This window comes from Neophocaena asiaeorientalis, unplaced genomic scaffold (assembly GCF_003031525.2).
Source record: "Neophocaena asiaeorientalis asiaeorientalis breed wild unplaced genomic scaffold, Neophocaena_asiaeorientalis_V1.1 scaffold95, whole genome shotgun sequence".
Taxonomy (NCBI): domain Eukaryota; kingdom Metazoa; phylum Chordata; class Mammalia; order Artiodactyla; family Phocoenidae; genus Neophocaena; species Neophocaena asiaeorientalis.
The window spans coordinates 803,191-830,375 of NW_020174924.1; the positions used below are offsets into that span (position 1 = coordinate 803,191).

Consider the following 27,185-nt stretch of genomic DNA (forward strand, 5'->3'; position numbering starts at 1 on the left):
CTGCCTGAGCCCCGCCCCCCAAGACCCGATTTCGGTGCTTCGAATCCCCGCCCCAGCTTGAGGGCTGTCGCCCCGAGTTACCTGTGTCCCCGATGATGATGTACTTGAAGAGATAAGCATAAGTCATGGTCCCGTTTCCTCTGGATTCCGGGTCCGCCCGACTTCTACAGCCCTTTACCTCCGGCCTCTCTAGCCACTCAGTCTACCGACCTCCGGCCCCTCTAGCCCAGATCACGTCTCTATTACTCTCCCTCGAAATCCCCTTTCGGTCGGAACGACGGTAATACCCAGATACCAGCTCCAGGGCCGTCTGTAACACTCCTACCTGCCATTATCCCACCAAGCTCCAGGGGGAGATAGCTAGCCTTTCAGTGCTCTCGGCCTTCCCGGGCTGACTCGCAACAGCCCCACGGCGCTCCTTCCAATCAGCGGAGAGCGACGCACGTCGTTGTGGAAGTGACGGCAGTTCCGTGTCCAGTGGGGCGGTGGGAGCGATGAGGGAACTGAGACCGTGGTAGACGTTGTGTGAAGATGGAGGTAGGCTTTTCAGAGTTAGAAGGCTGGCGAGAGAGCGTGGCTAACGGGGTTGAAGCAGAGGCGGGAAGCCGGGCGGAGAGGCTGCTGACGGGAGGGGAGAGAGAGCAGGGTTTGGGGAGTGATGTCATAATGTCGGGGTCAGAATCTGTCGCTCCGAGCCAACTCCCTGCTTCCCCTAACTTATCCCCGCGGCTTTCTTTTGGTTTCCAGTTTCCCGGAGGAAATGACAATTACCTGACGATCACAGGGCCCTCGCACCCCTTCCTGTCAGGGGCCGAGGTGAGCACGAGCTGCCGACGCTGCGGGGGGGAAGGCGTGAGGCAGCGGGGGGGAAGGCGTGAGGCAGCGGCGGGGCCGGGTGGTGGGGAGGAGAGTGCGGACGCCAGGGGCCGGGTGTTGGGAACGGGGTCCGCGATTGATGTTTGGAGAAAAGTGGCAGCTGCCTCCACAGGCTATGAGGACCATGGGGAAGACCCGGGAAGCTGCTGTCATCAGAAAAGCAGGACGTTGGAAAAGACCGAACCTATTTCAGACTGATCTGGATTGGAATACAGAGTGGAATTGTCTCCTTTCGTGGAGGAGAAATAACTACAATAATCTTGGGAGATCGCAGCGGGGAGAAAATGTTTAAGCCAAAGAAATTTGAGACAGGGAAGGAATTTACCTACCAGAGGTTAACTGTGGAATGTGTTCATTTTTAAAACATACTTTGTTGAAGGGGTCTTTGTTTCATTTAAATTTCCTACCCAGTGATCTTTGGAAAAGTTAATAGTTATGTTTACTTACATGGTGTTAGCTTGTTTTGCTAGTGACAGGATGAAAGGAAATAGTTGCCAGAAAACATGAAGGGAGTTGAGTAGACCATGCATTTCTTTTTTTTGAATAAATTTATTTTACTTATTTTTGGCTGCGTTGGGTCTTCGTTCCTGCGTACAGGCTTTCTCTAGTTGCAGCGAGCGGGGCTACTCATCTTTGCGGTCCGCGGGCTTCTCATTGCGGTGGCCTTTCTTGATGTGGAGTACGGGCTCTGGGGTGTACGGGCTTCAGTAGTTGTGGCGCGCGGGCTCTAGAGTGCAGGCTCAGTAGTTGTGGCGCACGGGCTCAGTAGTTGTGGCACACGGGCTTAGTTGCTCCACGGCATGTGGGATCTTCCCGGACCAGGGCTCGAACCCGTGCCCCCTGCATTGGCAGGCAGATTCTCAACCACTACGCCACCAGGGAAGTCCCTAGACCATGCATTTCTGTTTGCCAGTGACTCAGAGTTTGGGCAGGTTACTTAACCCTTGTAAGTCACAGTTTCCCCAGCTGTCAGATGGCTGTAATAATAGTTTTTTATGATGATGTGAAGTAGAAGTAACGATCATGGTGAGGTCCTTTAGTATTCGTGGAAGAGTTTTAGTTGAAATATTGTCGTAAGTGTATCATTTGCTTAGGCAAGGCAAAAGAGTAAGATGGAACAGGAAAATAAATTTTTCGGTCTTTGAGAAACTGAAGTCTTGAACTTTGTACTATCTTTTGAGGATTTTAGTTTTTTTAAAAACGTTGTGTAAACCATTTGCATCAGTGTTTTGTATCTAGAATTATCAATTGCTGTTGAATGAACTTATAACAAAATTTAATGTTTTCGTGGATGAGAATTAGATTAGCAAGGAGCATTTGCTGCTTTTTTTAAACTGCTTTATCGTGATTACTATTCATTATTATTCTCCTAAGCCGGGGAAAGTGTGAATCAAATAAGCAGCAAATTTAGAAACAATATAAAACAAAAATCTGTTTGATGCTTTGCTGTCTCTTTGCTAGTTTCTTCTGAGTGATATCTCCATGGTTTATTTTCACTGTTTGGAGTGCTGTAAATTTCACATTGGTCTCTTCCACATGAAAACGCATCATTGCCAATTTCTTCTGAATCAGGTCTCCACATTTAAATTTCTTATTTTTTATATTTATTTATTTATGGCTGCGTTGTGTCTTCATTGCTGCGCGAGAGCTTTCTCTAGTTGCAGCGAGCCGGGGCTACTCTTTGTTGCAGTGCTGGGCTTCTCTTGTTGCGGAGCACGGGCTCTAGGCGTGCAGGCTTAGTAGTCGTGGCTCGCAGGCTCTAGAACACAGGCTCAGTAGTTGTGGCGCATGGGCTTAGTTACTCTGTGGCATGTGGGATCTTCCGGACCAGGGCTCAAACCCGTGTCCCCAGCATTGGCAGGCAGATTCTTAACCACTGTGCCACCAGGGAAGTCCTTAAATTTCTTTATTTAGAGTGTTGTAAATTTCACACTGGGCTCATCAAGAAACTTTCCGGGTTTGAGTCTATCCTTTGTTTTTGCTTTTATGACTTTAAGAAATGTTTTAAAAAACTATTTTGCCAAGAAGCTCATAACTAAATTTCAGTGGATTCCTTTAGCCTAGAGCCCTGTCAGTGTAAACATTTCTCCTTGTCATTACAACTTCTTCACCTTTCTTTCCCCCCTTGTTTGTTTGGTTTTGTTGTTTCAGTTTTTTAATTTGTTTTTCCTTTATTTCAATTGGTTTGTGGTTTTTGTTTTTTCTGGTCTTACTGTGAGCCACCCCAAATATGTCTTAGAACTAGATAAAGGTAATTAAAAACATTTTTTTTCTTTTAGAAGAGTAAGTTTTAGAGTTTTATTGCAAGAAAAAGAAATGTCCACAAAAGTAATAACTATGAAAAAGTTGAAAAATTGGACTTCATTGAATTTAAGAACCTTTTTTTTTTTTTTGGTTGCACCATGTGGCTTGTGGGATCTTAGTTCCCTGACCAGGGATCAAACCTGGCCCTGGCAGTGAGAGCACCGAGTGCCAACCACTGGACTACCAGGGAATTCCCGAAATTCACAGACTGGGAGAAGATATTTTAATACATGTATCTGGCTCATATTCAGAATATATTCAAATACTTCTGTAGAATAAAATAAAGAATCCCATTTTAAAATGGGCAAAATATTTAAACTTGCACCTCAGGGCTTCCCTGGTGGCGCAGTGGTTAAGAATCCATCTGCCAGTGCAGGGGACATGGGTTCGAACCCTGGTCTGGGAAGATCCCACATGCCATGGAGCAACTAAGCCCCTGTGCCACAACTACCGAGCCTGTGCTCTAAAGCACGCAAGCCACAACTATTGAGAAACCCACGTGCCACAACTACTGAAGCCCACGCGCCTAGTGCCCGTGCTCTGCAACAAGAGAAGCCACCGCAATGAGAATCCCACGCACTGCAACGAAGACCCAACGTGACCAAAAATAAATAAATTAAAAAAAATAACATAAATAAACTTGCACCTCACAAGAAAGGATATCCAAATTGTCATTAGGCGTATGAAAAAGTGTCATTGTCATTGTCACTCATTAGGGAAATGCCAATTAAAATCACAATGAGATACCATTTCACACCCATCAGAATGTTGAAAATTTAAAAGACAATTCCAGGAGTTGGCAAGGATATAGATAACTCTTAATCATTGCTGGTGAGAGTGTAAATTGATTCAGCTTCTTTGGAAAACTAGCAGTATCTACTAAAGATAAACATATACCTACCCTGTAACCTGGTAATTCCACTCCTTGATATATACGTAAGAGAAATGAGTGCATATACTAACCGAAACATGTTCACAGCAACTTTATTTATATAGCTAAACAGTGGAAACAAAACCAGATGTCTATAAACTAATAGATTTGTTAAAAGGAATGCAACACAGCAATAAAAAAGCATGAACTACTAATAAATGCAACCTGGGTGATCTCAAAAATATATTACTGAGTAAAAGAAGCCAGACAAAAAAGGGTAGACACTATAATAGTTCTTTTTTTTGGGGGGGGGTGGCGGATGGTGTACCTGACAGCATGCGGGATCTTAGTTCCCTGAGCAGGGATCAAACCTGTGCCTCCTGCAGTGGAAGCGTGGACTCTTAACCACTGTACTGCCAAGGAAGTCCCCATGAGTTCATTTTTTAATGAAGATCAAGAATAGACAACACTAAACTATGCTGATGGAGGTCAGAATACTGCTACCTGTTGTGGAAGGGAGGGAGTATTGACTAGGAAGGAGCATGAGAAAATCTTTTAGAGTGACGGAAATGTTCTGTATCTTTATCTGGGTGGTAGTTAATTGGGTGTTTACGTATGTAAAAATTCATTGGGCCATACACTTTAAAATGTATGTGCTTTACATAAGTTATGCCTCAGTAAAATAAGAAATAATAATAATTTTTTAAAAGTACATGTCCAGAGAGGAAGGCTTAGCATTTATTACAGCATTGCTTGAGATAGGAAAGCTGTATAATCTGAAGGGAGTTTAATCTTTCTGTTTCTCTTGTAGGCTGGCACTTAAATAATGATATTGTGCTTTGAGCACTCTGGGGAAATAAGTTATAAAGATAACTATCCTTAATTAGGAAAAGTAATCTTTAGAACCAGTTAATGATTTCAGGCTGAACAGTTAAAATTTTCACTACTGTATTAGTTTTTAAGAACAATTAAACTATTTTAATAATCTGTAGTACCGGGGTAATGTTGAATAAATAGGTGTTTGATTAAAATAAATTTCCTTAAAATGAATAATCTACACAAGAAAGTACTTAAAGAAATACTGGATTGTGTGCTTTGATATAGAGGAATGTGAAAAGGTAGGGAAATGGTATTTTTTTATATTTTGGTTCTCTCAATGCTAAGCATCCTTGCTTATAAAGTGTAATTCCCAAACTGCTTTCTTCCTCATAAAGGCCCAGGAATTTAACAGAGAAGGAAACAAAAGCTGAGTTGAGAAGGTAGTGGTATCATGTTCCTATTTCCACCTTCTGTGTCCAAATCATTTATTTTTACTTTAATATTTGCTACAGTTTTATCTTTATTTTATGTTTGACAATCTAGAGTATGATTTAGTTATGTGGTGAATCCACTAAAATAACTTTAGATATTGGATTTACCTATAATCTTACAGATAACTTGTGGTAGTAAAAGATTTAGACTGGATCTCTATTCTAGTATGTGTGTGGTTTACCTTTCTGTATTCTTGATCATTACCATTATTTTACTCTTCTTTTTTAAAAGAAGAAACAAATAAAACAAAATTAAAAAAAACACCGTTAAAGCCACAGATACTGAATAACAAAGCTGTTTCCACATTCCGGGGGGTGGTACATAGAAAGAATGTCTTGTTAATTGGTTACTGTGGAATCTCTACATGTCTGGTTTTTTAGTGTACTCCATGAGAGCACTCCAGATAGTTTATGAGGGCTGGTCCTTTGCAGAACACTGGTCTCCTGTTTTGGATATGAGTTTTTATTCTTTTTCAGTTCTCATTAATAGTATCATTTTCATATCTTGGCAGAGTTGCTTTTTTATTTGTTGTGGTAAGCAGAATAGGATAGTCATTTTTTGCTTTACTTTTGCTGTATCCTCTTAAAAAATTGTACACCACTATTATACAACTATAAATCTAGTACAGTAAATGTTTCCCCAGGTTCTTTTTCCTGCCCCTGTAACTTTTGTTTGTTTGCATGAGAATTTGGTAAAAATCTTTGTACTCTTCTTCCTGAAAAATGAGCACATGAACTTAAACTGAAATCTCAGAAAAAAATCATGGACCTGAAGTTAACAACTTCCACACAATAACAAAAATGAGTTGTGTACTGAGAAAAGTTCAGTTCCTGGGGAGAGTTTTAGTTTTTCCTAAAGAATTGTCTGCTCCCGTGCTCTTTATGTATGCTCCTCTCATGTTATATCACAAATTTTTACCATGCTAAGTAAAATAGTAAGGCTCTTGGAGGAGGAAAATATAGAAATGAAGCTATATACATATCTTTTTGTCGTTTAGGAAACTTCTCTCAGTGTGATGTGATTTCAGAGAAATCAAGCATTTCACAGGCATACTCTTTCTCCCTGGTTTTACTAGCTGGAAATATTCTTTCTAGCAAAATTTTAAAATGCTGATATTAGTGAGACCCTTTCTGGGTTTAGAAAAATCTTGAGGAATTCCTAAAGAATGCTTTACTTAATCATGAAAAAAACCCCGAAACTGTGGGTACCTATTTAATTTGATCTGAATCAGTTGGTATTTACTGTGCCATGTGACAAGGTTGATAGAATTTAAAGTTTCTAAAATTCCAGCAATCTGTGGTAATTGGTTGGGGCAGGTGGCAAGTTAATAATAATTAGGATATTAATATTATCATTAAGCAGTTATATATATCAGGCCATGTGATAAAGTTTTGTATACTAAATCCCATAAATCCTCATAATAACCATATAAGGAGATTACCATTACAAGTCCCATTGTATAGATGAGGAAAATCCATTCAAGGTCATATAGTAATGGCAGAGAAGGGACTTGAACCCAGATCTCTGTGACACCAAAGTCTCTTGCCATTATTAATGCTCTATTGCTGCAGATGCTGCCATTTTAGTTTTTTAGTGTCAAAAGGAACCGTAACATTTAATGTATCTTAGGTCAGACATTGGTCTGTAGATCCGGGAATTGTGGCGTCATTCAGAATAGAAATAGTATATTATTATTGTAGTTGGACTCAGAGGAAGGGTTTGGGTCTTCACCTGGAATAATTTTTTTCTTCCTTTCTTGCAGAAAGCCTTGTTCAGAGCAAGACAGGAATGTGTTCAGGAACTGTTAGAGAACCAGTTTGCCCTCTGGCTATATCTCTTAATGAAGGTTTTTCTCCTATTATCCTTATCTTAGCATTGTTGGGTTTTCCAAAAATCTTGTACACATGGAAATCTTATTTGTTGTTAGTATCGTGATTTCTAAAATGGAGAAGTGGTAGGAAACTCTTAAGTGCATATATTTTAGAGGGGCATAAAGTTCCCATGATCCTTTTAGGATCTGCTTCAAAGGAACCTAAAACAACAGTCCAAGTATAATTGTCTAGTTGACAATGAATTTCTGTGGTCTAACAGTTCAGGTGTATTAAGTATGAAATAACTGCTGTCTATTAGAATATTTAGAGAGATTTTAAGCATCATAGCTAAACAGGTTATAAAGGTTGGGTCCCTGCTAATGGTGCTGAAAGAATCATTCATTAGACCAATAGGCAAAATAGTTTAGGACAACCAAGATGGTAAAGGTAGAAAAGAGAGAAAACTGAAAATTGTGATTGATGTTGGCAGCCTTGTATGTGACATATGGCCAAGGATATGAGGAAGAAGATTTATTTGTAAAATTAAATAGGTCCTAGGAAATTGATAACAGAAATGGGATCCAGGCCAAAAAGAGGTACTCAGCCATGTTCTTCACTTAGCAGTATGCAGTTCCTCCTCTTCCCACTAAGTCTTTTTCCCTTTTTTTCCTCCCTACAGACGTTCCATACACCAAGCCTGGGTGATGAAGAATTTGAAATCCCCCCTATCTCCTTGGATTCTGATCCCTCACTGGCTGTCTCAGATGTGGTTGGCCACTTTGATGACCTGGCAGACCCTTCCTCCTCTCAGGATGGCAGCTTTTCAGCCCAGTATGGGGTCCAGACATTGGACATGCCTGTGGGCATGACCCATGGCTTGATGGAGCAGGGCGGGGGGCTCCTGAGTGGGGGCTTGACCATGGTAAGGGGCAAGACATCATCAGGCTTACCCAAGCTCATGGGCATGGTGTTAGGGGAGACATAAGTAACTCTGTTCCCTGCTACACTTGGGTAGTATTTATTTTCCATTCTTCTGGCTAAAGGCTCACCAACAAAGACCTCGTTTCCCCTGAATAAGTGAGATGTATCATCTGAATCAATTTTACTTGAAAACTGGTTTAAAATTGTAAAATGTCCAGTGTTAACCCTGAAATGAAAATGATTTATTGGGATTTTTGAAAAAGTTTTTTCCCTACTACTATGGCTTTCATATCCTAGCATTCAAGTGTGAGTGTGATTGCTGGCATGTTGAGGGATGTATTCAAAAAACTGTCTGAACCAAAAGTATTAATTGTGGATTAGTATGTTATAAATCAGTGTATTTGGGCTTCTAGCACATCTCATTAGTAGCACATCTTCACCCACTGTACTTGATGCCAAACATCTCTAACATTGCCCTTATGCACTCTGATTTGCCTATGTATTGCAGCTTTAAGAGCCGTTATTTAGGAGGGTACAGGGAGAAAGTTTTTCATTCCCCTGTGTGTCATCACTCTCTCTAGATTACTGAATAACTTACTTGCTCTTTAAATTAACTTGTCCAAAATTATGACTTCTTTGGTTATTTTTAGTTATTTTGGAATAGGCCTTTGAGTTCTTCACTTAGCAGTGACTTCACAAAGAAGTGACTTCACAAAGAAGTGACTTAGTACTCAATTTGTAATTTCTGTACTTTATTAAAAAGCTTAATATGTTTTATATGTAGACAAATTATTTGATGTTTGTTTAAATGATGATACTTTCTGGGTAAGCAGAGGGTTTATAAATTGTCCTGAATTCCGGTGGGGGGAAGGGAAGGGTAGTGTTTTTTATATTTAGTGTTTAATTAGTCCTTCTGCTTCTCTCAGGACTTGGATCATTCTATAGGAACTCAGTATAGTGCCAATCCACCTGTTACAATTGATGTACCAATGACAGACATGACATCTGGCTTGATGGGGCATAGCCAGTTGACCACCATTGATCAGTCAGAACTGAGTTCTCAACTTGGTTTGAGCTTAGGGGGTGGCACCATCCTGCCACCTGCCCAGTCACCTGAGGATCGTCTTTCAACCACACCTTCACCTACTAGTTCACTTCATGAGGATGGTGTTGAGGAATTCCGGAGGGTGAGGCATTCCCTGCCAAAATCAAATCTGCCATATTATTCTGGGATAAAACTCTTGACCTACAGCTCCTACTAAGTATTCTTTACTCCTGCCCTGCTGTCTCCTCTGCTCTTTTCTGGGTATGGGGTCCTGCCTCTCTAGTTATAGTTTATAATGCTCCTTCCAATCTCCATTCTTATTGGTTCTCACGTAATTTATTGTCTTAATCCTATTGCCTCTACTTTTAGCATTTCTGAGAATTCCATTCATGTGACTAGTTTACCCCATATAAAAGTTCTTTTCTTTCAGTTCTCCCGACATGATACTTCTCTTCTTCTTGTAATTCTCTCTCTTTCCCCCCCCACAGCAACTTCCCAGCCAGAAGACAGTTGTGGTGGAAGCAGGGAAAAAGCAGAAGGCCCCAAAGAAGAGAAAAAAGAAGGATCCTAATGAACCTCAAAAACCAGTTTCAGCATATGCTTTATTCTTTCGTGACACACAGGCTGCCATCAAGGGACAGAATCCCAATGCCACTTTTGGGGAGGTTTCAAAAATTGTGGCTTCCATGTGGGACAGTCTTGGAGAGGAGCAAAAACAGGTGAGCAAATAACAAGGAACTAGTGGTTAGTGAATGTTCAAGTTTTAACTTTCTTATGTGTTCTTATTTCATATCAGCTCTTTGTTAATGGCATTCAAGATCATCCTCCATCTTAAAAGTTGCAGCCATACAGTGAATCCCAAATACCCATCTAAATACTATAGGGAGTTCCCTGGTGGTCCAGTGGCCAAAACTCCATGCTCCCAATGTGGGGGGCCTGGGTTCAATCCCTGGTCAGGGAACTAGATCCCACATGCCACAACTAAGACCCGGTGCAGCCAAATAAATATTTAAATATTTAAAAAATAAATAAATAAAAACAAATTTAAAAAAAATTATTATAAAAAACACTGAATCTAACTTTCTATGCCTTTTTTTCCTATCTGTAAAATTAGGCTATTCTTTGGTGAGTTGCATGCTGTAGCTAACTCTAAAATCCACAGCCAAGTTTGAATTTTTTCATTGGCCTCATATAAACTTGAGAACTATAGTTAACCTCCCTAAATTTAACCTGGATTAAACAAATGAAAATTGTGATACTACATGAATATAAGATACAGTTGAAATTGAAGATGGCTATAATTATCATTACCCTACACTCCCCAGGTCTTCTTATTTCTTAACCACTGGACCACCAGGGAAGTCCCCAATTTATTATTTCTTATGATTCTGTAAATTGGTTGGGTGTTTTTCCTGGTGTTCTTACCTGGGCTCATTCCTACGGTCGTACACAAACAGCAGCTGGTATGGCTTATCAAGATGACCTTGCTCCCGTGCCTGGCAGTTGGTGCTACCTGTTGGCTGAAATGCCTTGGTTCTCTTTCACATGGTCTCTCATCCTCCAAATAGGCTAGACTGGCTTCTTTACACTATGGCAGAGTTAGAGCAGTATTCCAAGAGAACAAAAACAGATGTCCCCAAGTTCTGTTTTTGTCAATTCAGCCACATTCTAATGGTTAAAGCAACTCACAGAGCTAGCCCAAATTCAAAGGAATGGGAAATAAGTTTCAGCTGTTGACGGAAGACCAGGTATGCGGCACAGGAAGAATTCTTGTGGCTATCATTGCAAACAGTTTAGCACATTTCCTTAAGGGAAAGTATACTGGTTAGACACAATCCCAGACTAAGCAGACTACTCATCTTATTGGGGGTCAGGATTTGTTCTGGTTACACAGGTGTGAGCAAGGGTTGCTGTTGGCTTTAGAAGTGTAGCTATTCTGCAAGCCTACTGTTGATTGGCTGGCTTTCAGATGCATGGTCACTGGAAAGTCTGCCATGGTGGCTGTCTTGATTACTAGCTTTCAGGAGTTGTCAATATTTAGACTGAGATGAATTGTCTTTCATTGATGAATAATGTAGGATTATCAGTCTTTACTAGGAGTTTGTGAACTTTCTAAACAGTCTGTCTTTCATGCAGGTATATAAGAGGAAAACTGAAGCTGCCAAGAAAGAGTATCTGAAGGCTCTGGCTGCTTATAAAGACAATCAAGAGTGTCAGGTAAGAAGATTGGGGTAGGTGGATATTTAAACCAATAAAAACATTTTTAAAGCTGTATATTAGCAATTAGAAGTAAATACCACCAAAAACCTGTGGAACCTATTATTAATAGTATATAGTTATTAAAAGCTCAAAAATATGTAACAGGTTTCCCATTTGTTTCCATCGTAAACCTTGCCAAACAGTCTGAGTTTATTTTCATTGTTTACTTTAGCCAGGCAGACACATGGCTGCTCTTTTTTCTTTCTTTCTCTTCGTACCCCCCACCCCCCCAGTCTGTGATGTACCTTTTCTTGGGAGGTGATTAGAGTGAGTATGTCCTGGGGGAGAGAATAAATCTCCTGATTTTTTTTTTTTTTTTTTTGGTCTTCTTTTAGGCTACTGTGGAAACAGTGGAATTGGATCCAGCGCCCCCATCACAGACTCCTTCTCCACCTCCTGTGACTACTGCTGAGCCAGCCTCTCCAGCAGCAGCCTCAACAGAGCCCCCTGCCCTGTCTCCTTCCATTGTTGTTAATTCCACTCTTTCATCCTATGTAGCAAACCAGGCATCTTCTGGGGCTGGGGGTCAGCCCAATATTACCAAGTTGATTATTACCAAACAGATGTTGCCCTCTTCTATTACTATGTCTCAAGGAGGGATGGTTACCGTTATCCCAGCCACAGTGGTGACCTCCCGGGGGATCCAACTAGGCCAAACCAGTACAGCTACTATCCAGCCTAGTCAGCAAGCCCAGATCGTCACTAGGTCAGTGCTGCAGGCAGCAGCTGCAGCAGCAGCTTCCATGCAACTGCCTCCGCCCCGACTACAACCCCCTCCGTTGCAGCAAATGCCTCAGCCCCCGGCTCAGCAGCAAGTCACCATTCTGCAGCAGCCTCCCCCGCTGCAGGCCATGCAGCAGCCCCCACCTCAGAAATTTCGAATCAATCTACAGCAGCAGCCGCCGCCACTGCAGGTCAAGCTTGTGCCTCCGCCCACTCTAAAAATGCAGACTACCTTGGTTCCACCACCTGTAGAAAGGAGTCCGGAGCTGCCTGTGAACAGCAGCCCTGAGACCCATACAGTGGAGGAAACCTCTCCTGAGACAATCTGTGAGATGATCACAGATGTAGTTCCTGAGGTGAGCCTCTGTTTTCAAGTATTTCCTCTAGACCAGTGAAAATGTGTAAGCATTTTTGGTTGATCTAATAAAAGCAGGGGCTGCTACTAGCATTTAATGCCTGGCACAACTAGGCGTATGAAATATCCTGTCAGTTCCCTGCAAGATACTCTGTAGTGTTCTTGGTGAGAAACATTAAGAGGGCCTCCTATCCTAGACTACTCCTTAACTAAGCAGAAGTAATACGGTAGTCAACTAAAGATATATCCTAAGCATAGAGTTATTTTTCAGGTGTCTTACCCAAGGATCCAAAGCTTTGGAGATAAATCCTTCCATTTCTCCCAAACCTTGACTGCTTGGCTTGATGTTTTTAAGTAAGGGGATGGGTAGGGAATACAGGTAGAAAAATTCAACTGGTTAGTATCATTGAGTCTTTTCAGAAACAAACAGATGCCAATTTACCCTACTTTTAATTTGTACCTGACCAGTAGTCATTTTGAAATATGGGTCTGTTTGTGACTATAGTCCCACAATGAATGAAGCAGTCATTTTAAAGAAAAATACCACCCACCCCACCCCTTCAAAACCAGGAAACTATTAATCTCTAAGTTTTTTTCCTTTTTGCTGATGGCACCACGTTTTATCTTCTTAGTCTCTGATCTTAGTTGAGGTGACCCAACCTCTATTCACATTCTATTGATTTGATATTTTCAGAGGAATATTATTCAACTGTAGAATAAGGTCAGTGATAGGTAATATTAAGATTAAACACCAGCAGTATGGCAGCATTCCCCTTATAGGAAGCATCTTCATATCAATCTGCATGGCAAAATTCTAAAGCTGGATATAGAGAAGACCAAGAACTCACCTTCTTTTGGAACTGTACCCCCATCTGTGAGGGACTGTAACATCTGTTGCTCCACTGGATCCTAGAGTTAATTTGACTAGCTGGCTAGCTAGGTAAGTAGCAGTCCAATCCATCTTTGGTGCTCTCTCCCTCTCACAGGTTGAGTCTCCTTCTCAAATGGATGTTGAATTGGTGAGTGGGTCTCCTATGACGCTCTCACCCCAGCCTCGATGTGTGAGGTCCGGCTGTGAGAACCCTCCCGTTGTGAGTAAGGACTGGGACAATGAGTACTGCAGCAATGAGTGCGTGGTGAAGCACTGCAGGTGAGCTTACAGTTCCCCTTCTTATAATTCAAGTATGACTAAATAAACTGTGTTGGAAAACACAGTAACGCTGAGCATATAATCAGTACCACCTTACCTTTGGTAGAGTAGGTTGCTATATACATCTGATTGTAGAAGCTACTAGAGAAGTTCCCCTGCTTAAAAAAAGCTTACATTTGCCGTGTAGATAAAGATGACATAATGAGCAGTTCACACTTTTCAGTTACATTACCTCTGTGTGCGCTCTTTAAAAATATGACACATCAAGCTGGTGGTGACTGAATCTTAGTTTAGCTTATCTCCTTAGTGCAAATCAGACCTCTTAGGGAATTAGAATTTGAGAAGGAATGGATAGGCGGTAAGTAGCACAATAAGGTGCTAAGTATAGGGGGAAAGGGAAGAAGTTCTGAAGATTTTGCCCATTTCCCCAGTTTTCCTGAGATTGACCTACATCCATGAAACAAGGCATTGGTATTTCCTATCTCAAATCCTCCAAAGTAAATTAGGATTGCCTATACTTCTGACTCTTAGGCCCACTGCCCTTATATTCCTATTGGGTGATATATGTCAACCTATTTGTTTAAGACAACGTTTAAAAAGAATATATCTAGGCTGTAATTCTGAGTTTGTGTGTATCTTTTTCTTTCTTAGGGATGTCTTCTTGGCCTGGGTAGCCTCTAGAAACTCAAACACAGTAGTGTTTGTGAAGTAGTCCTGTTCTCCAAGCCAGTGAAGACTTACCTGCTGGGAACATGTCCACCGAGCCTGTTTTTAAAAAGACAAGCTGGGCTTCTGGTAGTGCCTGATCTCAACCCATGATGGTCCTTTATGTCCTTCACGTTTCTCCCCTTTTGTCTCTCTTCTACAGGGGCCAGGCTATGGAGCAGGGCCATTGAGTTTGCTGGAATTGCTTTTTACTTTCACGTACAAGCAGAGATATCAGTGATAATAACAGGGGAAAGGGTGAAGGGCATATGAACAAGCAGAACATACGGGGTGGTGGCTAGGGGTGGGGAATTGTTTGAGGAAAACTTGTTGGTATAATTGTCATAGGACTTGCCTAAAATACTATTAAAATGATAGGATAATACTCAGCTTTGAGCCTAGGAGAAAACATCACTGTGTGCATCCATTTTAAAGGGGCTAAAAAAAAGGCTGCATTAAAGGTTACTTCTTAAACAGGGAACTATTACTATCACATCTGCACATTAATTACTTTGAGAACAAAGGTTTTCAACATAGTAAGCACACTGGGCTGTAGAGAAAATAACATCACCTAGGAGCGTCTTTTATTTATTTCTCTGCAGTATTTCTGTAGTCAACGCTCTTCCTTATCTCAGTTATCATCACAGTTTATGAGTGCAAAAGGCAGAACTCTACATCCTTAATATAAGAGGTTTCAAAAAAAAAAAAAAAAAGAGGTTTCACCAAAGTCTACAGAAGTTGTGTTCACTTGTGTTTGATGAAGTATCTTTTAAAAGATAGGCCAGAGGTGTTTTCACTTATATAATATATAGGCTAATTCTCTGCATACTCTAGGCACTTATTTAAATTTAATGTAAGATGTGCTTATTTCACTTTTCTTGGAAATAAATGAATAATAGACTAGCAAAGCCACATAGTTGTAACAGAATAAGCAACATTTCGAGCATGATAGCCCTAATGATGATAATCTTAAATGAAACTCAAATCTTACCTTGAGAAATGTTGTCCCAGAGAACCCCCTTCTTGATTACCATGTTTACTAGCACTAATTGCTAATCACTTTGATCCTATACAGTATAATCAATATTTTAATGTTTTTCAAGCATTCATTTAGTTTGAACCCTTATAGCAACCCCATGAGGTAGGTAATATTCCCAGTCTACATATAAGTAAATCATACTGAGAGATGAGTTACACAAGATCACACACTGTTAAGTGGCAGAGCCAGAACTTGACCTCGAAATCCCAACTACAATACAAAGTTTTATTTAAATAAGGAAAAAAAACTATTGTACAAATATTACTCTTCAGGTGCAGCCTGCAGAGCCATGGCTATGGATGCTTAGGTTTAGAAGTACTTCTATAGATTCTTAGGTTTAGAGATGATACCATCTGGATACCTTTGCTTGAACCGGGCAACCACATCTGGGTCTAGTAGGTGGATCCCATCCAGTTGATTTCCAAGGGTGATCCTGAAGCATGGGGAAAGATGGGGCAAACCAAAAATCCTGGAATTTAAAGGCTTAATACTGTTAAAAGATATGTACTCTTTATTAAGACTGCCTATCATCTCATTGAATATTCGTGCCAATTCTTTTAAAAAGATCTTACTATTAGTATAGTATATGGTAGTATGGCTGGTTAGAAATTGGGCACAGATTCTGGTGTTAAAAAAGGCTGGATCTGTACTAATTAAGGGTTAATAACTTATGTTTAACCAGGCCTACTTCACAAAGTTGCTGCTGCCAGTGAGTATCCTTTGGATTAGTGAAATGCTAGCAGCGCGTCTTTTAAAGCTCTACTAACAGAATGACAGATTAAAATTGTTGACCGATTACACAGATTCTCAGTAACCAGGGGGCAGATTCAGTACATCCCATAGAATAACAAAGATCTTTAGGTTGTAACAGTGGAGACCTTAAGAGCAGTGGTTTAAATCTTAAAACCTGTTGGGTTCCCAATGAATGTTGGTTGCTTAAGAATCCTCTGAAGCCCATTTATAGACTAGTGGAATGTGAGGTGAAGCTCTACTAACTTCTGTCCTTGACCATAAACAGTTTTGCCCTTGGGGGCTAGCATGTTCTCTGGTCACCTTACCAGTTGGGTTGCACATTGTGTGGTCGTCCAAATAACTCAATCTTGCGAGTGCCAGGGGACAGTCTTTCAATCATGCCATAGATTTCATCTGGTTTATGACTAGTGGAACGAACCTAGGAAATAAAAGCTCTAGCTACTTTTAAGTTACCCAAGATTGAAATTCTAGCCCTTTCCATTTATGTTTATGATCCCAATGAGAAAACCTGGGATAAGAATATACCTGACTAGAATAACTGATAGCAGTTTTAAAATGTGCATCTTTGGATGCCTGGGCAAAGTACATACCTCAGCTACGATCACATCACAATCCAGACCCTGGTTGAAGCCTTGGGGATTTCCTTTGACACCAACCTGCTCACCAGAGAACAGATTACCTTATGAAACCCCAGCATTTGAACTGTTTCTCAATAAGCAATCAAACAATTCCTATTTTTTGCTCCACTTATTGAATTGGGCCCCACTGCTGCTCACCAAGCAGTGTTCCTTCCCATGGTTCAACCAATGACCTGTGCGGCCTGTCCGAATGATGCGTTGCAGTTGATTTGTCTTCACCCAGATAATTTCATCTACCCGTTCGTAACTGTGGGGTATAAGAAAAAGAATTAGAGCTTTAATCAGGCTTTCACAGTTTAGGGGTGGTGCCATCTATTCTACAGAGGCAAGGAATCACAGAATACTCTGAAAGAAAGGAATACATATCAACTACAGTAATTATGTACTTATTTCCCTTAAAAGAAAGCAACACAATGATCGTTACTTACCCCCAGAGGTTCAGACATTCTCTGCCCAACTCCATGGCCCTAGAAAGAAATAAAGGTTAAACAGCTATTTCCATGCCCATATTTCTTCTCCCTTCAAGATACATGTGTTGTCTTCAGTAGACATTCAGTGAACATGCGAGACACCATTAGGGCAACAGAATGGATCTAAGAATGAAAAAGTAAAACTTAGTATCTATTCTCAATGACCTTACCTTTCACAAGCAACAAATGTAGAGTTACATAGAATTCATGTGTCATTTGTGTTATAAACAGGCACTAGATCTCAGTAGGTAAAAAAGGCTGACTCACTTATATATTTAATAGCAGGGCTAGGAAAACCCAGGATTTTATCCCCACCCAGTACTCACTCTATACTATATCTGCCCATACCTACATATCTTTGAACTGCATTACCTGCCTGTGACCCAGAGGAAGAGAAAGCCATCATCCTGCAGTACTGGTATGTTGAGCCTGCGCATCTCATCATCTGTCAGGGTCCCATAGGGCAGCTCCATGTGAATATCCCAGGGTGGGTCAGCCATCACAACTGCAAACTTGCCCAAGATACTGACGTCCAGGTAGCGGATATCACAACAGATCCACTGCATGAGGTGGTATTTGGTCATCTTCCCTTCCTTTACTCTTAGATTCATGGCCCCAGTCCCTCTTTTTACATTTGATTTTCCTATTCCCTTAGATGCATATCTATCCCACTCCATTCCCAATCAGCAGGGCGGACTGGTGATTTATGCCCTGCTTTCCTACATGTATGGCTACCCTACTAAGATAAAGGTCCTTAAGTTGAGGTAAGTTTTCTGAGCAGATAGGTACCTGAGGTGGGAAGAGTCGATCTGCATTGGAGTCACCTCCAACGCTCTGTGTAAGGGCAAGCTCCTGGCTTGGTGTATGGTCTTTGCTTCCAGGAGCTTCAGAATCCATGCAAGCATCAATTTCATAGTGAACATATTTGCAGGTATCCATGTGGAAACATGTGTTAAGGAAAGAGCAGTCACCTAATGACTCATCAGTGTGTTTATTGATGATCCGTCTGGGGAAATAAAAAGGGAGAATTGGAATCAAGATGGTGTTCCAGTTAGATGCCACAGTTCGAGGTCCAAATTGTTGCAAAATTTCTAGTCTTTCACTGTCATTAGAGCTGCCTCCACAAGTTTTCAAATAAGGAACGCAGGTGACATTTAAATCTGTGATTTACACTAAAGAAGAGTTTTAATTCCTCTCTGAGCAAAGAGTTAACTTCCTTATGACAGGAAGGAAGGGCTTGCTAGTTAGAGCAGAATAAAGCACCTACCTAACAGCCCAGGTTCCTGTTTCTCCTAAGATCATCCTTCTTCCAGAGAACTTTAACTTTCACTGGGGCTCGGAGACAGAGATGTCTTGCTATTGCAAGAACAGAGGGGCATTTTTTTCTTTAAATCTCACATCGTTTTGGGAGTGCAGTCTGTATTCCCTCCCATAGAACACTACTTCTGAAAGTTTACCTTCAGAGTCTGGAAGTCTTAGACAAATCATATTAAAACCACTTAATAACAGGATTAAAGACAGAAACCCAATAACCGGAAGAAATGTGCTTAAAAAGAATGACTGCTTCTAGGAGACCCATCCAACCCCCTCCCTCCCAAAAGACCTGAAGTGCAGCTTGCGACAGGGCCGGTCAGCATCACTGGCTTTCATGCACTCCTCCTTGGTTCCATAGTCACAGAACTCTTGCACTTGAGCCCGACCTCGTGAGCGAAACTTTTCAACTATGGATTGTTCCTTGGCTGTTGTAGTATTCAGTAGCTCTAGGATCTCCTGACTAACCTGTGACAGAAGAAACCTTGGTCTTAAAAGGGTTTGTAGATAAAATTAGCCCTTAAACCACCTCTGCAAATTCTACTTGACATCAATGTCCTATGAGGGGTCAATACACTAAGTTAATATGGGAAAATTGGAGCCCTAGGAGAAGAGATGTGTCATGGGTTTAGTCCTTTCTCACAAATGTGCATTTGGGATGAAATTAAAATATAAGAAGACTGGTTCCTACTGCTAAGCATTAAGCTAAACTCCCCTCCCCAGGAAAGCATTCCTTCCAACCAAAACCACTTACATTTATTAGGTACTGAACCAAGGCAAAGTGCTAAGCACTTCAGTGTTTAGCTCAGAGCCTATGCAACAATTCTATAAGCAGGGGATGGGGGAGCGGTAGGAAATGGGTAACTATTGTGGGTCCAATATTTAATAGACTCAGAAACCACTACAATGCCATTCCACATTGTACAGTCTATTTCCATAATTATTGGTCCATATGGCTATCTTCCAGTATTCGTCCCCTCTATTACTATATTTGGATTCCTCTTCTCAAGATCTGATGATTCTTCCAAACAGATACAATGAAAAAGATTCTCTAAATCCGAGTTTCCCAACATTGGTGCATTGTTTACATTCTGGGCCAAATAACTCTTTGTCGTGTGGAGGTTGCCCTGCTAAGACTGTAGGATGCTTTGCAGCATCCCTAGCCTCTACCCACTAGATGCCTGTAGTGCTCCCGTGCTGTGACAAACCAAACATGTCTCCAGACATTGCCAAATGTCCTCTGGGGGTTGCGAGGAGGGTAAAATCATCCTCAGTTGAGAACCACTGCTCTAAACCCTGAATTCTAAGAACTGCTCTTCGCCCTAGGGGTAAATTCCTCTCAGCCAAAGCTAAAATTCAAAGTACATGTGTGAAAGCATTTCCATCTACCCCTACCTTCTTGCTCTGTTGTTCCTTAGTAGATTGTTGGTTAAGAAGGCTCTCTATCTCCAGATCAACATCTGAGGCAGCATGTTTCCTTGATTTCTTGGTTGGCTCCTTGGCTACTTCTGATGCTGAAGAGGCCAAACCAGAGGCCAAAGAGCTAGCAAAGGCAGCTACTGTGGTCGAGTCCTGTTCTGCACGCCGCTTCTGCCCTGTGATAGTCCCTGCTACCTCCCCAGAGCCCTTTTTTTCTGCCACAGCCCCCATCATGGCAGAGAGCTTGGAATGATCAGCGTAGGTCACAAGAGTGGGATGTGCATCATCTTGTAGGAGACCTCGCTTTACTTCAATCAACTCCTGAGCTGCAAACTTCTGTAGGAGGCTTTCCACCCCATCTTGAGTGGCAGGGGCATCTGGCTAAGGAAGGAGGGTGGGGGGAAAGCATTAAGACACTGACCATGAACTGTAGAAAAACAGTGGTAGTTCCCAACCTTGTCTTATCTGGGCATTACCGTGGAGATGGCAAGACGGATGGACACAGCATCAGTGGGCAAAGTTAGCGCCAGATCAGAGAGGTGGTGTAGCAACTTCTTCTCTAATTCAGGGTCTGTAGCTAGTTCAGGAACTGCTGAAGCCGTGCTGGGCTTAGGGCCACCAGAAGTGGGTGCAGTAGGCACTGGGCTGTCACTACGGAAGGTTGGAGACAGTGCTCCCTCTGGATTCCGAAGATCTAGGAGTGAAGAGAAATGAAAATGAAAAAGGGCAACCATTGTCAATGTATACATTCCTCAGGAGTCAAGTTCTCCAGCATTCACAACACACAGTTCTTTCATTTCATGAAGAAAATTCTCTGACCAGATTTTGCACTAGATACCCTTTATTAAATCACACTCAAGCATTCACTGCTTTGCCAAGATAATCCTGGATTTTCTGGGAACCACTTACCTTTTCTCTGTTGGGTGAGAGGTCTTTTCCTAATTCCTTTCCTTGCTGTGCTTCAAGGAAATAAATTAGCAGCTTGGTAGATTTAAATGTCCATACCACCTCCCTTTAGTCACTCTAAAATGACAGCTGATATAATCAACCTGTAAGCCAGGAATATTTTCAACAACCTACACTGTGATCAAATCTTTTTGAAGAATTGAATTTGAATGAATTAAGGCCACTGGACATCAGAGGGTATAAAAAATGACAGGAGGGATTCCCTGGTGGTGCAGTGGTTGAGAGTCCACCTGCCGATGCAGGGGACACGGGTTCGTGCCCCGGTCCAGGCTAGGCCCATGAGCCACGGCGGCTGAGCCTGCGCGTCCAGAGCCTGTGCTCCGCAACGGGAGAGGCCACAACAGTGAGAGGCCCGCGTACCACAAAAAAAAAAAAAAAAAAAAAAAAAAAAAAAAATGACAGCGTTGGGGGTTAGAATGATGCGACCTTTAAAGTGAAACACAAAAATTTTATAAAACTGCTGAAGCCCTGGTCACCAATGATATTTCTTGACTATATTTTTATCACTTACTCTAGTACTTCACAAGCTGGGTAGCCAACATAACCTTGAGAAGAGTTAAGAAACTCAAATCGGGACAAAATATTACCTTTGGGAGAGCCTAATATCTGTGATTAGTTAGTTAAAATACAGATGAAATATTAAACATTCAGAACCTGTATTGGAATTCCGTTAAATACTATATAAGTGGGCCACTAGTTTACATTTAGAGATATTCTGGTTACTTAGAAATTTCTGCTCTAATGGAACTAACTTTAGTAAAATTTAACTCAGAAGTCTAAGGAAAATGGAGCTGAAGTATACCAAACACCTTGGGGGAACAGTTACATTTTAGGAAAATAAGTTATACCCTACATGGAAAACAGACTCCACAATTCCATACTAGCTAGAAATGTTAAATAATTGCAGAACTCTCTTTACCTCGCTTATGTATGATTCTTTTACATTCTGCTGAATCTCAGACTAGAACGTTTTTTTAAAAAAAACATAATCCTATTTATTTATTTATTTGGCTGCGTTGGGTCTTCGTTGTGGCACGTGGGATCTTTGTCGTGGCACACAAATACCCTAACAGACATCATCTCACTGAGGAAAAGCACTGATTTTGCTCCAATGTTAATGTCAATAAGTTGAAAATGTACTTTTTATAATTAACCTGATACTACCAAGAATATAATATAAACATTTCTTCTTCTTACAGAGTTTTCACTTTCTCTGGTAACTAAATTTATATGTTCTTTGAGTCATGTGTAATTTTTCTTAAAGTAAGCAAGAAGTCTATGAAAAGAACCACTTTAAACATACATTTTCAATCCCTGGAACTGGATACAGACATTTTTTTTTTTCTCTTTGGTTATCTGACTGATCACTTGTTTTAATACAGTTCTTTTAAAAAACAGCCTGTGATTCTGGTTATGAATCCTTGTGTTAGTAACACCTCCTAGGAGTATTCTTTTCATGACATTCAGGACACTGAAGCTGAAAATACCTTTTTTAAAAAATACCTTTTTCAGGTTATTGGGAGGAGGAAGCTCACGTTTAACATTTTGGAAAAAATCTAACAGCTGATTAATGCAACTGTTATTTATAGATGGGCTTTAGCCACTCTGTGAATTCCATGAAGTCACTACAAATTTGGGGGTAAGACTCCCAATGTTTTATCATTCTTAAAATGGGTCACTGGCAGAAAATCATTAGGAATCCTTGAGCTCCAACTCCTTCAGAAAGTATTTGTTCAGTTATTAATTCAGTATATTTACTGAGTGCTTCCATTATGCTGGTAACTATGCTGACACTCTGCTTCTAATCTAATGAAAAATTTAATGTGTTGGGCTCAGCAAAGGAATACTTAATACTTGAGTTCATTCTTTGGTTAAGAGCTCCGTTGAAGATAAATAAAATACTAGCTTGAAGACATAAAAATATGGCTGGTCTACTAACTTGCTGATCCCTAAAACATGTCAACATCTATATTCACATCTTCAATCCCATTGATGAAATATATTGACCAATTCACATATTTACTAATGTGGTAAGCCTGGCCAAGTTTATTTTGTTTCAGTTAAAATTAAGTAAATATTTACTGGAAGTGATAATCCTCACTTCAAAAATCTGTACTTTACTCTATGGAAAACAGTACGGTGGTTCCTAAGAAAACTGAAAATAGAATTACCATATGATCCAGCAACTCCACTTCTGTTATATATCCAAAAAAGCTGAAAACAGCATCTTGAAGAGATATCTGCACAGCCATATTCACAGCAGCATTATTCACAATAGCCAAAAAGGTGGAAGCAAGTATCCAGCAGTGGATAAATGGATAAACAAAATGTGGTACACACATACAATGGAATATTACTCAGCTTTAAAAAGGAAGGAAATTCTGACACTTGCTACAACATGGAGGAACCTTGAGGACATGCTAAGGGAAATCAGCCAGTCACAAAAAGACAAGTACTTTATGATTCCATTTACATGAGGTATCTAGAGTAGTCAAACTCACAGAAACAAAATAGAACGGTGGTTGCCAGGGCCCGGGAGGAGGGGAGAATTGGGAATTATTGTTTAATGGGTACAGTTTCAGTTTTGCAAGACAAAAAACTTCTAGAGATTGGTTGCACAATAGTGTGAATATATATACATCACACTATCAACTATACGTTTTAAAATGGTTAAGATGGTAAATTTTATGTTATGTGTATTTTGCCACACTTTTTAAAAAAGTTGTACTTTAAAAATGCCCAGCTAACAAAGGTCTCCCAATGATTCTTGGTTCATAGTGTTCTGCATTCATTAATGACACGAATACATTTTAGTTTACTCAATATCCTTGTCTTTTAACATTAACCTCAGAAGTAAACAAGTATCAGATTTCAGTAATGCTATAAAAATCTAGATGTGGTAAGAAAATTTTTATTTTCTGTGAGAAAAGAACTGACTGAAGAAAAAAAACTTTGCATATGGCGCAACGTTTGGTTAACACCAAAGTGTGGTTAATACCATGGAGAAGTGAAGTGGAATTTCTATTAATTAATCCCTGATAATAGGACTTGCACTTCTTCCCCTACTTACCCTGCCCTCTTACCTTCCCTTTAATTGTCTAAGTCCTACATAGCCACAGAGACCAAATTCCAAGTGCCCACTCTTCCCTGACGCCTTCACTGCCTAAACTGACTCTTGTTACTTCTACCTTCACTGTACTCATTGTGGAATCGATTCATTTGGCATTTTACATATGTCACATTGTATTTCTGACTTTTCCTTTATCCCCAACTAAATTTTAAACTCCTTGAGGGCAGGGACACTGTCTTTTGTCTAACTAGACTCATGTACGCTGTAGACACTCGATAGATGTTCATTCATTATGCTATAAGAGTCCTGCCAAGGCATCTTTTAGTTCCAAGGGCCAGAATACAAGTGCATGGACCTAATATATATTTCAACACGAGATTTACTGACGGACTCGAGTATACGAATATACAGTGCAACAAGCTACCACAAGAGCGGTACGGATTCATTATCCTTGTAGGTCTTTGATTTGCCTTAGATCATTCAGGGCTTGTGCTGGGGATGTGGTATGAGTAGCACTTAATCTTTTGAGGTTCCTTCAAGTTTTAAGACTGACACAGGAGAAAACGGGGGGGGGGGGGAAAAAAGTTTAAAAACAAATGTTTTCAGATTCCTGCTCACTGTGTAAACGTCTAAGACAATGCCAGTTCCTCTACTCGTTTAGCAACACCGAGTGCTAACTCTGCGAGGGCCATTAAGCTGGGCACTGTGGATAAAAAGGTTCCGTACTTGCTCTCACAGCGCCCCGAATCTCAAAAGACATGACCCCTAAAAAGCAATTGCTATAACCGAGAAAAGAACAAAGCGCCACGCGAGTAACTAAAAAAAGGGACTTGCTGCTTCGAGGGATCGGGGGCTGCAAGGCCTAGCAAGTGAGACGCTCTCACAGACTCAAGAGGAGTCAACCTGACGCGGGGAGGCGGAGGCTTCCGGCCGGGGAAAGCGGAACCGGCGGAACCAGGGCCCAAGCTGGGAAGGAGCCGCGACTACTTGCAGGAGGGTGAAGCGTCTGTGCTGCTGAGGTTGGGGGGAGAAGAGTACCAATGTATGAAGCCTTAAAGAAACGGCAGTTTGGGGAAAGGCACCGACTCGGGAGCTGTGTTTTTCTCCAGGGTTCCCTCCAGCCCTCCCCGGCTAAGGCTCGGCCCCAACAGTCCCGCGCCTCACCCAAGTGCCCCGAGTCCTGCTTCCGCCTCCGCTGCAGCCTCTCCCGCAGAGAATCCAGCTGCTTTTTGTGGGCCTGGATAGAGCTCCACGTGTCCGACATTTCGGTCTCGCAGCCCAGACACGTCCCGAACCAAAGGCGACTGCCTTCCACCTCTCAGCCCTAGTTCCAAGAATTTTCCAACTCTCATGCGGACATCCGAAGCATAACCGGAAAGAGATCCCGGGAGACGCACCGGACGGAAAGTCATTTCCGGTTTTGCTCTCCCTTTGAAGCTGAAACGAGAGCCACCTTAAGTGTTGGCGGAACGGCGGGTATGTTTTTTATGGGAGTTCTTTCACGCTTCCGGGTGAGGTGAGGCTGTGGTTGCCATGTTGGTGCCTGGCAGAGCTGCCATGTTGCTTACAGCCGCGCATGCGGCCATGTTGAATATTAGGAAATGAGTTCGAGTCGTACTAAGACAGCGCGCGTGGAGCAGCGTATGTAGTCTAGATTTTGGAAATGAAGGATCACTAATTCCTTTTGACAGTTTGGTACTAACATACCTTTGCCACTGAAGGTGTAGCTTCATGTTTCCGTGCACTTGTTTACAAAAATATAGCCATTACGCATGCATATTTGAGGGAGGAGAACTGATGGAGCAGAGATACTATAATGAGTCTACAAATACATATTCTCACTCTTCTTGCTTATACCAAATCTACAAGTATCATGTGTAATACATTAAAATAGAGTCCTCAGGGAATTCCTTGGTGGTCCAGTGGTTAGGACTCTGCGCTTTCATTGCCAACGGAACCGGTTCAATCTGCGGTCGGGGAAGTAAGATCTCAAGCTGCTCGGAATGCATGCATGCATGCATAAATACATACATACATGCATACTCAGAAGGAGGCACTAGAGGGCTCCTGAGGTTCTGGTTGAGCTGTGTTTCTTATTCTGAGAGCTGGTTGTATGAATACGTTGTGAAAATTAACTGAGCCAAACATTTTGGTATGTGCACTTCTCTGTGTAGTAAACTTAAAATTTTCGTTTTTTTAATGAGGTTCTCTGAATGGAAGCATTTGAGAACCACTGATTTATCAAGCCTACGGAACGCCAAACACTGCCAGAAAGAACAGCTTAAGAAGGCATGGCCCCTGCTTTCAGAGCTTCTGGTATGGTAAAGGAGCTAAGACCCAGTTTATTCATATTGAACCATCTTTACAGACTAAGGCAGCACCAAGCATAGACTTAAAAAACAAACGTGATTGCAAAGAAGGGAGGACTCTAAGCCCAGATGACCCTTTGGCAAGGAGGTGACATCAAAGTTCAGGCTTGGAGTGACAGCTAGTACTTCAGTAGGTGAAGCTATAGGAAAGAATTCCAGGCTAAGAACATGATAAAAGCAAAGGTCTAGACTAGATGTAGAAAAGCATGATGCGTGCCGTGCTGACCCAGATTAATTTTGCTAGAACACAGAGAATTATTTTGGGGAATTTGGGAGAATATTTGTTTCCATATTTGAGGCCAAATTGCAAAAGGTACATGTTACCTGAGTAACGAGCTTGCAATTTATTCAGCATACAACAGGGTACATTTTAAGGTTTGTGAATAGGGAATATTTTAGGGAATCTGGTGTTATGGTTGAATTGAGATGGGGAGAAAAGTTTAGAGATAGGGAAAGTAATTAGTAGCTTATTGTTAACTGTTTGATGATAGGACCTTTAATTCAGAAGCTATCTATGTATAGTAATGGAAAGGAAAGGGTGAATATGAAGGGAGACTACTGAGAAGAAAGATGTATGTGTTTTGGAATGTGGCAGTTTCATTAATTTATTCAGAAAATATTTATTGAGTGACTACTATGTGCTAGGTACTGTGGAGATTTAGTAGTGATCAAAATATCCATTTCCATATCATTTTTTTTTCCATATCATTTTCTGAATTTAAATTTACCTAGTAGATAATTTACATTGTCTTTATTTATTTATTTATTTTACTTTAATTTTATTTTTGGCTGCATTGGGTCTTTTGTTGCTGTGCGCAG

General features: G+C 41.1%; 3 protein-coding genes across 5 annotated transcripts in view; 1 reads left to right on the forward strand and 2 right to left on the reverse strand.

The window, feature by feature from the left end:
* The window catches only part of RAB2B (RAB2B, member RAS oncogene family), a 16,336-nt gene extending 15,897 nt beyond the window's left edge, over positions 1 to 439 (reverse strand). The window contains exon 1 of one of the 2 annotated variants that reach the window (XM_024761274.1): positions 82 to 439. In XM_024761274.1, the coding sequence (XP_024617042.1) occupies positions 82 to 127 (46 nt within the window). In that variant the 5' untranslated portion in view covers positions 128 to 439. The remainder of the gene's footprint in view (positions 1 to 81) is intronic. The other variant, XM_024761275.1, reaches the window with a different exon arrangement.
* On the forward strand, positions 406 to 15,617 carry TOX4 (TOX high mobility group box family member 4). Of its 2 annotated transcripts, XM_024761271.1 has the most exons (10): positions 406 to 537; positions 748 to 816; positions 7,125 to 7,208; positions 7,853 to 8,095; positions 9,021 to 9,281; positions 9,628 to 9,858; positions 11,276 to 11,356; positions 11,734 to 12,477; positions 13,463 to 13,626; positions 14,278 to 15,617. In XM_024761271.1, the coding sequence occupies exons 1-10, from the start codon at positions 532 to 534 to the stop codon at positions 14,336 to 14,338; spliced, it is 1,944 nt and encodes a 647-aa protein (XP_024617039.1). In that variant the 5' UTR covers positions 406 to 531; the 3' UTR covers positions 14,339 to 15,617. The 2 variants fall into 2 exon arrangements, with proteins under 2 accessions (XP_024617039.1, XP_024617037.1); XM_024761269.1 differs by lacking the exon at positions 7,125 to 7,208 and having other exon boundaries at positions 14,278 to 14,809.
* On the reverse strand, positions 15,563 to 25,478 carry METTL3 (methyltransferase 3, N6-adenosine-methyltransferase complex catalytic subunit). The gene is made up of 11 exons (XM_024761272.1): positions 25,162 to 25,478; positions 20,438 to 20,655; positions 19,938 to 20,342; positions 18,835 to 19,010; positions 18,021 to 18,237; positions 17,604 to 17,791; positions 17,190 to 17,228; positions 16,900 to 17,008; positions 16,714 to 16,779; positions 16,429 to 16,541; positions 15,563 to 15,803 (listed from the first exon to the last, which is right to left on the reverse strand). The coding sequence occupies exons 1-11, from the start codon at positions 25,259 to 25,261 to the stop codon at positions 15,692 to 15,694; spliced, it is 1,743 nt and encodes a 580-aa protein (XP_024617040.1). The 5' UTR covers positions 25,262 to 25,478; the 3' UTR covers positions 15,563 to 15,691.
* Positions 25,479 to 27,185: the final 1,707 nt, after the last annotated feature.